General features: G+C 42.1%; 1 protein-coding gene across 1 annotated transcript in view; it reads right to left on the bottom strand.

Moving 5' to 3' along the window:
- TSPAN16 (tetraspanin 16) overlaps positions 1 to 16376 on the bottom strand; it is a 51725-nt gene that overhangs the window by 17300 nt on the left and 18049 nt on the right. The window contains exon 3 of the mRNA XM_078151812.1: positions 449 to 694. Coding sequence (XP_078007938.1) covers positions 449 to 694 — 246 coding nt within the window. The remainder of the gene's footprint in view (positions 1 to 448; positions 695 to 16376) is intronic.

Genomic DNA, 16376 nt, shown 5'->3' with positions numbered 1-16376 from the left:
GTGCCTGCACATACAAGGTACAAAGATGTTGCTATTTACTCATCTTCCCTGTGACGCGCTTGTGCTATTCCTCTAGCAGAGGGATGAACTACATTGACTCATCCTCGCTCTGGCAACCTGTGTCACCTGTTTGTGAGAAAAGTAGCTGCTTGGCCCTAGTAGGGCTCGATGACCGTCTTCCTCTGTCCAAAGCTACTTGGGAATGGAACCTAGGATTTGGCACCAAATGTTCACCAGGTTCCAACCCATGGAATTCTTTTTTTTTTTAGGCAATTGGGGTTAAGTGACTTGCCCAGGGTCACACAGCTAGTAAGTGTCAAGTGTTTGGTCTGAGGCTGGATTTGAACTCAGGTCCTCCTGACTTCAGGGCCAGTGCGCTATCCTCTGTGCCACCTAGCTGGCCCCCAACCCATGGAATTCTCAGGTCCAACTTCCTCCTTCTACCTACCAGCAACAGCAGACTCTTGTTTTCCCTTATGGCTCCCCAGCAGCCCAGGATTCCCAGAAGCAAGAGGATGCTGCCAATGACGATGCAGAGATATCTGACAACCAGCAGCTGGGTGAACGGTGAAACTGTAACCCCCAGAAAGTCAGTAAGGGAACTTCCATCTATTTTCAAACACAAGCCAATGCCCAGTAGTCCCAATCCCCCAAACTGCGGAAGAGAAAGAGGGAGAAAAAATGGGGGGGATGACTTTCATTAGTATTTTGATACTGGAGAAAGAAATATCTTTATCAGAAAACTTCCTATCTGTGTCCAGCTCTACTTCCTTAAACTCCTGGACTAGGAAAATTTTCCTTGCTGCCCTGGGTTGGCATTTGGAAGCAGAGGCAGTGACTCGCTATCTAGGAATTCCCAGCATGTTGGCACCTCTCAATAGGCTGGCCAGAGAAAACTGGGCTCACTCCCCCAACTCATCTTCCAACCATTCCCCTCAAGCACAGGTATTGCCCAGTACATCTATTCCCAAAGAAAACCTATGACGGGGACTTTCAGAAGAGAGGGCAGGATGGAAACAGGTGATGGAAAAAGAATTTGAGTGAAATAGCCACCAGAAGTGTATGAGCTGAGTACCCAATGACCCTAGCCTGGAAGATAGTGAACTCTGACCCGAGAGCTTCCCTAGCATGAGCCGTCCCTCCCAACTGAGCCGGAAAGAATCTTTGTAACCCCCTCAGGCAGAATGTAGGGATATAGGGAAGCTCTTGATATAGGGGGCTTCTAAGAAATTCCCCCTTCCCTGGAATATGTCTGGGCTGTGTATAGGAGAAGGAGGGCAAAGGCAAAATTTTTTCTTGGTCTTATACTCACGAATATGATGCTGTTAAAAAGAAACATCAGGATTTTTAGAAGAGAAAAAAGGGCCATCTTCTTGTTTGAAGCCTGGGAGATGGCTATGCTAATTCTGTATCTCCAAAGAGCAGCCTCTGGCTTTCCAGGAAATCTGCAGGACAGCGGCCTGTCTAGTGGTAGAAAGGCAAGGCTTGCAGCGGGGTGCCCACGGTGCTCTTGAGGAAGGCAGGACAGATGGGATGGTGACCTTCAGTGCTGCTCAGACCATCTACCTGTAAGAGACCGTACCCCAGCTTCAAGGATGGCCCAGAGCTCATCTGACCCTAGGCTCCTAGACTTGTTCATTATCTGAGGGATGCTCCCCTTTCCTGGGAGTGCTCCGACCCCGCTCTAGGGGGAGGGGGTCAAGGCTCACTCCAGCTGGTGACTAACCCTCTTTGGATAAATGGAAGCCCCTCAGTTTGCCTTCCTCATATGGATTACCCAAATACCATAGGGTCAAAGATTTTTTTTACTGATCTTGAGATCAGTAACAAATAAAACAAGAAACAAAAATAAATAATAGTATCATCCATTTCTTAAGCATTTTCCAATTTACTCAGTGTATTCCTCCCAACAATCATGTAAAGTACCTAATACAAGTATTATCAGCCCTGTTTTACAGATGGAAAAACTGAGGCACAGAGGGGTCAAGTGACTCACGCAGGATCACACAGTTAGTAAGTGTCAGGGCCAGGACTAGAATTCAGGTCTGATGACACCAAAACCAGTGTCCCTTCCACTGTACACTGCTCTGCCTCACATTAATGTGGTGTTTGGAGGCTCATTTACAAATGGGTAGGATGGTAGACTAAAAAGAATGCTAAATTTGGACGTAGAGGACCAGTGTTCAACTTCTGCCTTTGTAACTTTGTTACTAATTAGCTGTGTGATCTTAGCCACTCTAAGCCACTCACAAAATGGGAGAGGCTGAGCTAGACATCCTCTAAGGTGACTTCCAGCTCTAAATCTGACCCCTTATTAATCATGGCAGTAGTGTAAACGCCCTGAATGTTGTATTAGGAGGCCTGGGTTAAAATCTTTTAGCTGCTACTTTTATGATCCATGTGGCCTTGGGAAATGCCATTCTCTCTCTGGGCCTCAGTTTCCTCATCTGGAAAATGGGTGGGTCAGATTTCACTAGATGATTTCTAAATCATATACTTTCTAGTTTTTCATCTTAGGATTCTGAGAATGGCACAATCCCCCCTCCCCCAACACACACACACAAAGGTAGGATGAGACTTAGCTAAATAATGAGGAATCGGGTGTCCTGGTTGGTGGCCCATGAGGCAAACCCTCTGCTTTGCCTTCTAACTGAGCTGACCCACAAGTGTGGCTTGGCATCATTGTTTAGGGCAATTCTATGGTTTTCCTCCAACTGGCCAGAGCAGGCTGGGTGCCCAGGGACTGAAGAATAGCCACTCATTGTTTCTACCACAAAGGCGGAGATTTCTCCCAGCACAGCTCTTTAGAAAGAAGGAGTGAGCTGTTCCTCCGGTGTCCCCAGTCAGTCTCTTTTGGCTTGATTCTCTCTCTACCTGACCAATTTTTCTTACCTATAAAGTGAGAATAATACTCCCCATATGGGTAGGAGGGAAGAGCTTTTGAGACCCCCTGCATCCTGCCTCCTCTCATCCTTTGTGTGTCCTAAAGAAGTAGGTGCATGGTCTCATTTGCCCTTTGAGGATGGAGGGGAAAAGTACACAGCCGTGAATGAAGAGGATATAACTGAAGCTGTCCCAGCTCTCTTTGTGGTGGCAAAGAACTGGAAATTGCTGGGATGCCCATAAACTGGGGTCAAATGACTTGCTCAGAGTTGCCCAGCTAGTAAATGCCTGAGGGTAAATTTGAACTTAGATCTTCCTGACTCCAGGTCCAGAGCTCTATCTACTGTCACCTTATATAAAATTACAGGTCTAGTTAAAAAAATAATAAAATGATCCTGTGAGCTGCTGCACATATTATTATCCATATTTTATTTTATTTTATTTTTTTGGCAGTTTGGTTTTCTAATTTTATTAATATATTTTGATTTATCAACAATCACTTCCATGTGCTTTTGAGTTTAAAATTTTTCTCCCCCTTCCTCTCCAACACCCTCCCCAAGACAGCGCACAATCTGATATAGGCTATACATTTACATTCCTATTAAACATATTTTCACATTAGTGAAGTTGTAAGTAAAAATTAAACTCAATAGGAGGAACCATCAGAAAGAGGAAATGAAACTCAACAGAAGAGAAAAAAAAAGATAGAGATTCAACTTTCACAGTTATGATTACTATCTTTTTCTCCATCCTTTTTTCCCTGTTTATGCTTTTCTTTCTCCTTTCTCCTTCCCCCCCCACCAGTGTTTTGCTTTTGACCACCACCTCCTTCAGTCTCTCCTCCCTTCTGTTATCCCTTTCCTTTTTCTTCCCCTTTGCCCTTACTGCTTCTTCCCTCCCTTCTATCCCCACTTCTTTTTCTTTTCCCTTTGCCCTCCTACTGCCTATAAGGCAAGTTAGATTTCTATACCTAACTGATTATGTTATTCCCTTCTTAAGCCAATATCCATATTTTACAGGTGAGGAAATGGAGGCTTAGAATGTTTGAGTGACTTGTCCTGGATCAACCACCTAGCAAATGCCCAAGGAAGACTTTGAATTCACACCTTCCTGATTCTGAGTCCAGTACTCTGTCCTCTACACTGGGCTGCCCAAAAAGGGGGAGAGAGGAAGGGAATAAGTACTTACATAATGCCTACTATGTGCTAGGTGCTGTATGAAGTGCTCTGCAAATATTAAAAGAAGTACAAAGCAAGAGCTCTCTCTAAGAGGAGGAAAGATAATTTCATGGGATTTGGGGATGGGAATGGTGATACCCCTGCCTCCTGGTCCCTATCCCAATCCCTGCTTCTCACTCCAGGGCAGAGAACAGAAGATATACTGATGATTGGGCCACCAAAAGAACAAGTGGGATGGGATGCATAAGTGTGGAACCCCCTCAAGGGGTCAGGGGCTCTCAGCTGATCCATATTCTGAGCCCTTTCAGAAGGACCAGCCCAGTGAATGTCTGGGACCTGGTTCCAATGAACAATGAAATGAAGCCATTCCATGATGCCACAAAAAGAACAATGTATATGGAGCAAGAGAAGACCTGAGTTCCAGTCTTGCCTCTGATCCATCCTGGCTGTGTGACCTTGGCCAAATTGTTTTGCCTCTCAATTCTGTAAGCAATGTTTCAAGACTAGAAATTGCAGAGAAGGCATGATAGGCATTGTCAGAAGGAGTTTATTCCCTGGCAGGGCTTGCTATCACAGGCTCATTTCACTCTCCCTATTTGGAGTCAGGAGACTTGCAGATCTTGCCTCCACTTCTTGTGACCTAGAGCAAGTCCCTTCCCGTACCTGGGCCTCAACTTCCTTACCTGCAAAAGAAAGCAGCTAAGACACCTGGTCTCCAAGGTCCCTCTAAATCATACAACTGCATGGCATACAGGAAGCTCTTAATAAATGTTTGTTGATTGATTGAGCCTCGCAAGACTGTGATCCTGCATAGGATTTATCAAATGAGAGGAGATATAAGATGTATCTTGGGAGATGAGATATAAGAAGACATCTCCCCCTCACTTCTTTGCAAGGTTGGGATCCAAGGGGGAGAGGAGCATTGTGCATAACAACATTAAGCTTATTCAATATGTTGGTTGGTTTTACTGATTTTTTTCTCTTCTTCCTCTTGCTAAAAAACATTCTCTGTTATAAGAAAGTGGGGCAGGGGAAGGATACAAGGGAAAATCTAGGTGATGTACAAACAAAAGATGAAAATAAAAATCCATTTTTTAAAATTTCATGCAGCCAAGAAGCAAAAATTATCCCCCAAAAAAATAAAAAACCTCTAATAGAGTTTTGATTTCATAATCTGAACTCTCTGTGCCTTCTTCCTCCAGCCCCATCAATGGGTCACCACTTGGCTTTCCCAAAGACAACTGGATTTCAGATTTTAAATTACCACTGTAGGATCCTCCTCCTAGGTAGCCCTTGGGGTTAGGGGGCACGGGTGTGACCCTGCTGACTCACCTGCTTAGCAGGATCCTGGAGCTTAGTAGGGATTCAAGGACCTTCTGCCTTCTTGGGTCCAGGCGTATCCTCTGCTTCTCTCTTTCTCTGCTTTAGCCTCCAGGTGGACCCACCCCACCACCCATTAGGAGCTGTGGTTTGAAGAGTGTCTCCTCTTACTGCCTCACAGAAGGCCTGATAAATGTGGTTCTGGGCCTGCAGGAATTCCCTGTGGGTTTCTTCTGGTAAACTTCTACGGGAGGAGAGCCGCTAGGAAGTTGTGAGCTCTTAGCCTTTCTCCTCCGACGCCTCAGACTTAACCGTTTGTCTTTCCTCTGCCTCCCTTCCCCCCAGGACCAGCCCCAGAGCCAGGGAACCGTTGGGCCAAGCCTTAGGAAGCTGAGGCAGAGAGAAGGTTTTCCTGCTGTGGTCCAGCTGCCTTCACAAATGTCCCCTGCCTCTCTACTTGTTTCTCTAGTTGTCAGTGGGCTTCATTCAGGGCAAGTAGGGGTGAATGGGGAGGGTTATATATATACAGTGCTGTGTTCACAAGGAGTCAGGCATTGACAGTTGTGCCCTGGATACTGAAGGGTCTTATGAAAATCTATTTTCTTTATTAAGAGACAAGCTTTTTCCGAGAATCAAGAGATGACCAAGTCCAGTTGAGAAAAACACTCCATTTGTTAAAGTCGATCCCTTATTTCAGCAACATGTGCTAAGTGTAGAGCCTGGTGCTGGGCTCTGGGAAAGTTCAAAGTTTATATGTAAGACATGATGCCCGCCCTCATGGGGCTCATGGTCCAGTGGAAGGAGGGAGGTAGAATTTTGGACAGAAACACAATTAAGTGTAATATGCAATGTTATGTGCAAACTGCCTTGTACAGTAAGAAATTAAGACAATGAGGAATTCAGAGAAATTTGGGGAGACTTATGGAACCATATGGATAAGGTGGCGCAGTAGATAGCATGCTGGGCTTGGAGTCAAAAAAGACTCATCTTCCTGCGTTCAAATCTGGCTTCAGACACTTATTAGCTGTGTGACCCTGGGCAAATCACTTCATCCTTTTTGCCTCAGTTTCCTCATCTGCAAAATGAGTTGGAGAAGCAAATGGCAAACCACTCCAGTATCTTTGCCAAGAAAATCCCAAAAGGGGTCACAAAGAGTTGGACATGACTGAAAAATTATTGAACATATGAACTTATGCCAAATGAAATAAACAGGACCAAGAGAAAAAACACATCAACTACAATAATGAAAATGAAAATAACTCTCAAAAAAGGTCATAATTCTGCAGGCAGTGACTCCCCTGAGCACTCCCCAAAACCCCTCCAAACACCTTTCAATAATGCCTTGAACAATTGCTGGAGCAGCAGAATCCATAAAAGGACAGGGTGAAATAATTTTCCAGCCAAAGACAACTTAGAAGGTTGGCAGGAAAGGTCTTTCACACCTGGGTGAGAGTAGGGCTCAGTCTAGCACAGGCTGCACCAGCACAGCCTCGGTCCCAGCAAATCAGGAGCAGGCTCTGGGAGCCATGGAATCAACAGTGGCAGCAGCTGCTTCTGGAGCTCTCAGCCCACAGACAGTAAGGGGGTTGAACAACTGGTCAGAAGGAGATTACAAGAGTCTCTTGGCTAGCACTGAGGCAGGACTCTGTTGCTCTGCCCATACTCAGATCTGGGTCACAGTCCTGGGTGGCAGTCCCAGGGCGTGGAGGAGCACTAGCATAGCCAGCTTGTGGTTTAAGTGGAATGGAAACCCTCATTACAGTTCCAGGGCAGAAAAGAGTGCTTGTGGTCACTCACAGACCAGAACATACGCCAGGAGAGTAGCAAACACATTTCTCCTTAAATCATACCACCTTAGAAGAACTGAAAACTTACAGGTCCCTAGAAGTATCTCTGAAAATAGCTGCACAAAACCTGTGAAGTTTGGGACAATGCACCCTCTACCCTGGAAACAGAGCCACACTTTTAACAAAGAATTAAAAATCAAGAAATAGGCTGGAAAAATAAGCAAACAACAGGGAAAAAAAAATTCTGACCATAGAAACAACACACGCTCAAAAGAAGATAACAAAGTCAAAGCTCCTACGTCCACCAATAAAAATATGAATTGGTTTCAGGCCATGGAATAGCTCAGAAAGGATTTTGAAAATCAAGTAAGAGAAGTAGAGGAAAAATGAGAGTGATGCAAGAAAATCATGAAAAACAAGTCAATAGTTTGCTAAAGGAGAAATAAAAAAAAATACTGAAGAAAATAACATCTTAAAAAACAGACTAGTCCAAATGGTAAAAAAAAGTTACAAAAAGCCAATGAGGTTAAGAGCCCCTTAAAAAGCAGAACTGGACAAATGGAAAAGGAGGTACAAAAGTTCACTAAGGAAAATAAAAATAAATAAAAATTAGAACGGAGCAAATGGAAGCTAATGACTTTATGAGAAATCAAGACACAATCAAAGAAAATCAAAAGAATGAAAAAATAGAAGATAATGTGAAATATCTTATTGGAAAAACAATTAACCTGAAAAATAGATCCAGGAGAGATAATTTAAAAATTACTAGGCTACCTAAAAGCCATAATAAAAAAAAGCCTTCTTTCAAGAAATTATCAAGGAAATCTGTCCTGGTATTCTAGAACAAGAGGGTAAAATAGAAATTGAAAGAATCCACCAATCACCTCCAAAATAAAAACTCCTGGGAATATTATAGCCAAATTGCAGAGTTCCCAGGTCAGGGAGAAAACATTGCAAGCAGCCAGAAAGAAACAATTCAAGTATCATGGAGCCACAGTCAGGATAACACAAGATTTGGCAGCTTTTACATTAAAGCATCAGACGGCTTGGAATATGATATTCTGGAGGGCAAAGGAGTTAAGATTACAACCAAGAATCACCTACCCATCAAAACTGAGTATAATTCTTCAGAGGAAAAAATGGATATTCAATGAGATAGAGGACTTTCAAGTATTCCTGATGAAAAGACCAGAGCTAAATAGAAAATCTGACTTTCAAATTCAAGACTCAAGAGAAGCATAAAAAGGTAAACAGGAAAGGGAAATCATAAGGGAATTAATAAGGTTAAACTGTTTACATTCCTACATGGGAAAATGATATTTGTAACTCCTAAGACCTTTCTCATTATTAAGGTAGTTAGGAGTATATATAGACAGAGGACATAGGTGTGAGTTAAATATGAAGGGATAATATCTTAAAAATAAGATTAAGGGGTGAGACAGGAATGTATGGGGAGAAAGAAAAAGGCACAAGTAGAATGGGGTAAATTATCTCACATAAAAGAGGCAAGAAAAAGCTTTTACAGTGGGGGAAGAGGTAAAGGGGAGTGAGAGAATCTTACTCTTATCAGAATTGGCTCAAAGAAGAAATAACACACCCACTCAATTGGGTATAGACATCTATCTTTCCCTACAGAAAAGTAGGAGGGGAAGGGAATAAGAGAAGGGGGGTGGTAATAGAAGGGAGGGAAGATTGGGGGATAAGGTTGTCATAAACAAAACACTTTTGAGGAGGGACTTTGAGGAAAAGAGAGAGAGAATAGAATAAATGGGAAGGAGGGAATAGGATGGAGGAAAATATAGTTAGCAATAGTAACTGAAAAAAAAATTTGAAGAAAGTGTCTCTGATAAAAGCCTCATTTCTCAAACATATAGAGAATTGAGTCAAATTTATAAAAATATGAGCCATTCCCTATTTGGTAAATGATCAAAGGATATGAACAGTTTTCAGATGAAGTAATCAAAGCTATCTATAGCCATATGAAAAAATACTATAACTCACTATTGATTGGAGAAATTCAAGTTAAAACAATTCTGAGGTACTACTTCATACCTATTAGACTGGCTAATAGGACAGAAAAGGAAAAGGAAAAAAAAGTTCATTCATGGCACTAAGTATGACCCCATGATCCTTTGCAGAGTTGAAGTAGCCTGCAGACAGCAGTCATAGAACTTGGAGGCCAGGGACCTTGAAAAGGGGGAATACAGAGAAGAAAGCTGTGAGCCCTATACTGAACTTACTGTGGAAAGGGAGTGACCTAAAAGCCCATACATAGACAACAGAAACAAGTATCTTGAATGGGAGGGAATGAGCTTTCAAGGAGAAAGGGTTGCTTAGTAACAGTAGCAAAGGCATCCTCTGTAAGTGGTGGGGGTGAGACAGATAGGATGATGCCAATTTGCAGGTCTCCCTGACTCAAATTTCTTCCCTACTTCGGTCCATTCTCCCCTTAGCTGTCAAGTTAATCCTCCTAAAGCACATATTATATCTATATATCTATATCTATATCTATATCTATATATATATATTCAATATATCATTGTATGTTATATATTAATATATTATTTAGGAGAATATTATAGACCCTCCTAAAGCATCAGATTATTCCCCTCTCCCTCTACCGCACTCCATTAAAAAAACTCCGGCAGCTCCCTATGCCCTCCAGGATAGAATACAACATCCTCTCTTTGATGTTCAAAGCCTTTCATAACCCTCCTAACTATCTCTCTTTCTCTCTCCACCCCTCTCAGTACCCTGCCATACAGTGACATTGATCTCTTTGCCGTTCCTCCCACAAGACACTCCATCTCCCCACTGGGCACTTTCACTGGCAGTCCACCATTCCCAGAACCCTGTCCCTCCTCATCTATGCTTCCTGCCCTCCCTGGCTTCCTTCAGGTGCCAGATAAAATCCCACATTCTAAGAGGAGTCTTTCCTGGCCGTCCTTAGAGCTTTCCCTCCTTTGGTTTACTTTGACTTATCCTGAACATATCTTGTTTGTACATCTTTATCCCTTCCACGTTTTGGAGGTTAAGGGTGTGGTGCCCCTGTGATTTGAAAACTTTTGCTGAAAACTTTTTGGCCCTCTCTTTGTATCAGAGAAGAAGTCTGAATTTTTTCTTTTTCTTTTCTGGGCTGTTTAAAGTATCTTATTGTGAAATTTGGGTTGATATTGTACAATACTATACATATATTTTATGCATTTCTGAGTTTCTAAACTTTCTCTGTGTTGTCTGCTGGCCTTTGTGTATTATCTGCTGCTTCCGCAAAAGTCCCAAAAAATTCCCATTTCATTTCATATTCCGACCCATGATATATCCAAACCTTGATGGGGAAGGTCACAATGTGGAAGGGATAACTGTAGTTGTTTTTACATTGTCTCCTCCATTAGACTGTTAGCTACTTGGAGCAGGGACTGATTTGAGTTTTGGGTTGTTTGGGTTTTTTTAAGCCTCTCTTTTGTAGGCAGGCAAGTGACACAGTGGATAGAGTGCTAGACCTGAAGACAAGAAGACCCGAGTTCAAATTCAGCCTCAGATACTTACTAGTTGTGTGACCCTAGATAAATCATTTTAACCTCTATCTGCCTCAGCCCCCTTATTTTATATAAGGATAATACTAATAGCACCTACCTTTCAGGATTGTTATGAGGATGAAATGAGATAAAATTTGTAAAGTGCTTGGCAAGCCTTAAAGTGCTACATAAATTCTAGTTATTATGATTTTTATGTGTGTGAATATGAGAAGAGGGAAGGAATTTGAAAGGAAGAGAACTAAGATGAAGGGGATTTTTATAGTGACTGAGGAAGATTCTAGAAGCTACAACAGACCAGAGAGGGCTAGGATTGAGCAGAAGCTGCCTTTGCCCCCTTCTCCTTTTCCCTGTGTAGGGTTTAAAGCCCCACAGGGGATCATCAGGATGGCAAACTTGCGACTATAGTGGGGATGAAGTGGCCTCCCCTGGGGAGGAAATGGTGCCCCCCCAATATTGACACCTGGGAAAAGCCTCAGCCATCCTGCCTTAGTTATAATTCTGTAGTATTCAAAACTGAGGGATGTGGGGGCAGCAAGGTGGCACAGTGGATATAGCACTGGCCCTGGAGTCAGGAGGACCTGAGTTCAAATCCAGCCTCAGACCAAACACTTGATACTTACTAGCTGTGTGACCTTGGGCAAGTCACTTAACCCCTTTGCCTAACAAAATACAAAAAAAAAAACCTGAGGGATGTGGCTCTATGCCTGAATATGACTGTGACTGTAAATAACAAAAAAGACACTAATAAAACTTATTTCTTCTAAGTATATTACAGAGACACAAATCATGCTAGAGAGGTCAATCTGAGAGAGATTGCTAATGGGGGTGGGGAGGGGGAGACAAGGGAAAGTCTCAGTGTTGGAGATGGGCTTTAAGGGATGGACAACAGGCAAAGATGAGGAGGGGAGGACATTACAAGCATAAGAAATAGTTTGGAGGCCAGAAAGTGCAGGGTATGTCTGGGGAAAGAAAACAATTCAATCTGGCAGGAGCATAGAGGGAGTGGAAGGCAATAATATCAGCTACGGGTAGAAAGATGCAGGAGGTTCCAGATAGTGGAAGGCCATAAGCTCCAGGCAAAGGAGTCAGAGTTTAGTCAATAGACAAAGAGAGCCACATAAGGTTTTTGTGAGCAGGAACAGAACATGACCAAGTCTATGCGTAAGGAAGGTTATTTTGGCAGTAAAGCATTTCACAAACCTTAAAGTGCTACATAAATACAAGAGTATGAAGGATGAACTGAAGGGGGGGGTAGGGGGTAGGGGGTGGGGGTGAAGAGATAGGAAATATGGGATGATCCCCAGGGTCTGAGTGCTGTTCCCTATGCCTAGCCTGCTTTCTCCTTTATTTCTACCTTGTGAAAGCACAGGACCATCAGTTTCAGAGCCATCCAGGCCGTTCCCCCTCCCTACAGATCAGGAAACAAACTGAGGTATAGAGATGTTAGTGACTTTCCCGAGGTCACACAGGTAGCAAGCTTCTGGGAGGGTGATAATGGGAATTTGCCCCAGATGAAGGCAGTGGGAATAGAGAGTAGGGGGTTGATTTGAGAGCGCCATTAACGGGACTAAGTACCTGACTGAGTATGAGAGTGGAAAAGGAGAGGGAAGAATATCCAGATAATAGCAAGACTGTCAACGATGGACATGGATGTCCACAGAGAAGGAACCGTAACAAGGAGGAACAGGTTTGGGGAAAGAGACAATTGCCCACATTTTTTACTCCAAACTCCAGCACTCCAGCCAGAGGGACAGAGAGTGCTAAAGATGCTCATGAAGTCTGAGTATCAAAACTGCAGTATTCTGGAAGGATGCCAAGTTTCCTGATGATGAGGCTCCTTGGGGCCATGACTGAGTCAAGTGAAAGAGGTGGAATTGGTGAGACGTGAAGAGACAGCTGATCTGGGAGAACTCTTTGAATGGAGTCTTAGGAAAGACCTCACTCCAGCCCTCCAATCATAGGGGCAGAGAGTACTCAAGGTGCTCTGTGAGCTATAAGTACCAAAGACAGCTAGCTTTTATGTGTGTATACATGCATACATACACACAACATACACATACACATACATATATGTGTGTGCACATACGTATATACATACATGTGTTTTTATAAATATGGATAATTTTTCTAGAAGCCCTTTTAACATGAAGGCTTTGGAAAAAGTTCTTCAATAGGATTCTAGCACACCAATCCCCCAATCAGAGGGGTAGAGAGTACTGTGAGTACCAGTGCTGATGCAAACTCCCAGAATAATGAGTATCTTGCCTATGCACTGGATAGATCATTAGTAAGAGATTTATGGAAAGATGTATAAACAAGAATTGAAAAAAGTGAGAAGCTGTGGATTATTTGTGATCTGTATCACCAGAAGTAGTACCACGTCAATGAGATGGCAGATTCATTAAAATTTGGCTATCATTTTTTGAAAATCTATATATTGGCTTAAAGATCAAAGAGTATGTTGAATATACATAACAAATAGATATGAAAATATATAAACATGTATATATAACTTGTACATGTGTAACACATATCATATGTAGCACACAACACATAATAAAAATAGTATATGTATAAAATATCATTTGATATACAGGCCTAGTAAATGATATATTATGCCAGCATAAGTGACTTATCACTCTGGGGTAATAATTCATCGATTATGCCGACCTACTATTTTGTTTATTATGATGCTATAATACATAATTTATCAATCTATGTAATATTTCATTATCACACTAGAGTAATAAGGAACATACTTTACCAGAGTGATAAACAAAGTAGTATAAAATGGAATATTACACTCATAAGTAACTTGTCGTTGTTCTTCGATTGCTTTAGTTGTACACAACTCTTTGTGACCCCATTGGGTTTTTCTTGGCAAAGATATTGGAATGGTTTGTTATTTCCTTCTCCAGCTCATTTTACAGATGAGGAAACTGAGGCAAACAGGGTTAGATGACTTGCCCAGGATCATACAGCTAACGTCTGAGGCCAAATTTGAGCTCAGGAAGATGTCTTCCTGACCAGGCCTGGCCCTCTATCCGCTGCACCACCTAGTTGCCCAGTAACTTATTACACCAGTGTAATAAATGATACATTACTCTCTGACTCATAGTACCCAAAGCCTCTCTGATTAAGGAGCTGGAGTACAGAGTAAAGAAGTCTTTTCAAAGTCTTCTTTCAAAGAGGTCTTCCAAAACAGCCATCTCTCCATGTCCCACTAAGTCCATTCCTTTTACTTGACTCTATCATGTCCTCAAGAAACGTCATTAGCAGGAACTTGGATCCTTCCAGATTACTGCAGTTTGGGTACTCACACCTCATAAGTACCTTCAGTACCCACTGCCCCTATGACTGGAGTGCTGGAGTGGGGGGGTGGGTAAAAACTCTTTCTAAAACATCCTTTTGAAGAGGGCTCCCAGGTTAGCCTTCTCCTCATAGATATTACTTATATATATCACCACCCTTGTCATAGATTACCCATAATAAATGACATATCATACACTGTGATACTTATTACACATTTGCAATATGTCATTTACTACATTTCCATCATTTGTTTTATGTTGTATATGTCAAATGGGTTATATAAATGCCACAATGCTATATATGATATGTGTTATATATTTATTGTATCACACAGATGTGTATATGTGTGTACATACACATATGATTATGATTATATATGGCTGTGTGTATATATACATATATTATACATATATTTGTATGTGTTCACATTAATATGTGCATATAGACATGTATTTATGCATGCATATATTTAAATGTGCATACATCATGTGTATATACATGTCTGTATGTGTTTTATATACATGTATTTACATGTGTATATATCTATATATGTTTATACATGTCAGAATTGGTAGTTACACCTCATGAGTACACTCAGTTCATTCTGGCCCTACGATTGGGTTGAAAACTTTCAGAGAAGAAGAGGTTATGGCTGAGGCCAGCTCTGTTGTATGCCCAGTCTTGGGGAAAACACAAAACTAGCTCATGATTCCCTAGTTGGAATTAGAATTTGGCTGCTTCCTCCTACCATCACCCATTTCTCCTCCCAACACTCCACCCCACCACTTCCTGGCTTCTGAACATAGAAATGCCTGTTACTGTTTATCCCGCTCTGGTCAGCAATAGAGGGCATGAGAGAACTGATTGTCAGATTTTCCATGTGACCATTTGCATCTCCGAAACTAGCAAACAATACAAATCAGGGCTTAATTTATAGTTTTGTTGCTTGTCTATACTTCAGAAAGAAATGAAGAAAATGTTAATAATTCAGATTAAGCTTAAAAGTGTGACATAGGTACACTTTTTCCCCTAGAGAGCCAGGTGTTAAACATTTACCAGAACACCTCTGGGTGTAGTAGAAAGAATTCTGGATTTAAAGTCAGTGGGCATAAGTTGAAATCCTGGCTTCGTGTGACCTTTTACTGCCTGCATGATGTTGGCCAAATCATTGAACTTCCCTGGGCCTCAGTTTCCCCATGTGTAAAATGAAAAGGTTGGATCAGATGGCCCCTGGAGTCTCCTCCAGATCTTTATGAACCTGTGAATCTCTCTAGGCCTCAGTTCCTTTACATTTTGGAACAGATGAGCTCTGAGGTCACTTCCAGATCTCAACCTACACAATCTCCTGTGAGGAGTTTCCAAATTTCATGTAATTGGAATCATCTATTTTCTCTCCTGTACTCTCCTCTATCCCCTGATGAGTTAATCCTCTCCTCTAGCCATAGTTGAGAAGGTCCCTCATCTCATTCTTGTGTTACCCTTTACATTCAGGTCACTTATCCGTTTTAAGCTTATTGTGGTAGATGGTGTAAGCTGTTCATCTAAATCTAATTTAGAATGACAGCTTACACATTAAACTCCTAAACCGCTTTCCTGTTTTCCCAGCAGGAGGATTCTGATCTTACAGGGAGTGACCTCAGCAGCTGGGAAGTGGGAATTGTAGACCTTTCCTGGAGTAGCTAAGTGCAGCTTGGGAGTTTGGATACTCTGAAAACTTTCATTTTCTGTTCCTGTTGTACTCTAATCTGTAAGGCGGACAGTGGAGCCCTTTGGGTCTACACCTAAAAGGAGATAAGGAGGTGATAAGAATCTCAATGAGAAAAGGAGAGGTAATGGGACAGAGGCTATAGAAAACTGACCTCAAAGCCGGGAAGACTTGGGTGAACCTGGGACAAGTCACTTAAACTTCAGGGCTCCAGGCACTTCTCTACAAGTGGGGAGTTGCCCACCTCTCACCCTCTTCTTACAGTCCAGCTTCTGACCTTATCATTCCACCAAAACTGCTCTCTCCAAAGTTACCAATGATCTCTTAGTTGACAAATCTGAAGGCCTTTTCTCAATCCTCATTCTCCCTGACCTTTCTGCAAATAAGCTACATACAGGATTAGCTTATTTGTACATAGTAAGTTTTTTTTATATATCCTCCCTGTTAGATTGTGAGCTCCTTGAGGATAGGGCCTGTCTTTTTTTTTCTGCTCTAATTGTAGGGTTTATTAATAGCATGCAAACCACTGTAGAAAACACATCAGAATGACAGACAAAGACCTGTCTTTTGCTTTGCTTTGTATCCCCAGGCTTAGCACAATGCCTGACACATAGTAGGTGTTTAATAAATGCTTATTGGGGCAGCTAGGTAGTGC

This window comes from Phascolarctos cinereus, unplaced genomic scaffold (genome assembly GCF_003287225.1).
Source record: "Phascolarctos cinereus isolate Bilbo 61053 unplaced genomic scaffold, phaCin_HiC Scaffold_4;HRSCAF=312, whole genome shotgun sequence".
Lineage (NCBI taxonomy): Eukaryota > Metazoa > Chordata > Mammalia > Diprotodontia > Phascolarctidae > Phascolarctos > Phascolarctos cinereus.
This window is presented reverse-complemented; position numbering and strand designations above follow the sequence as displayed.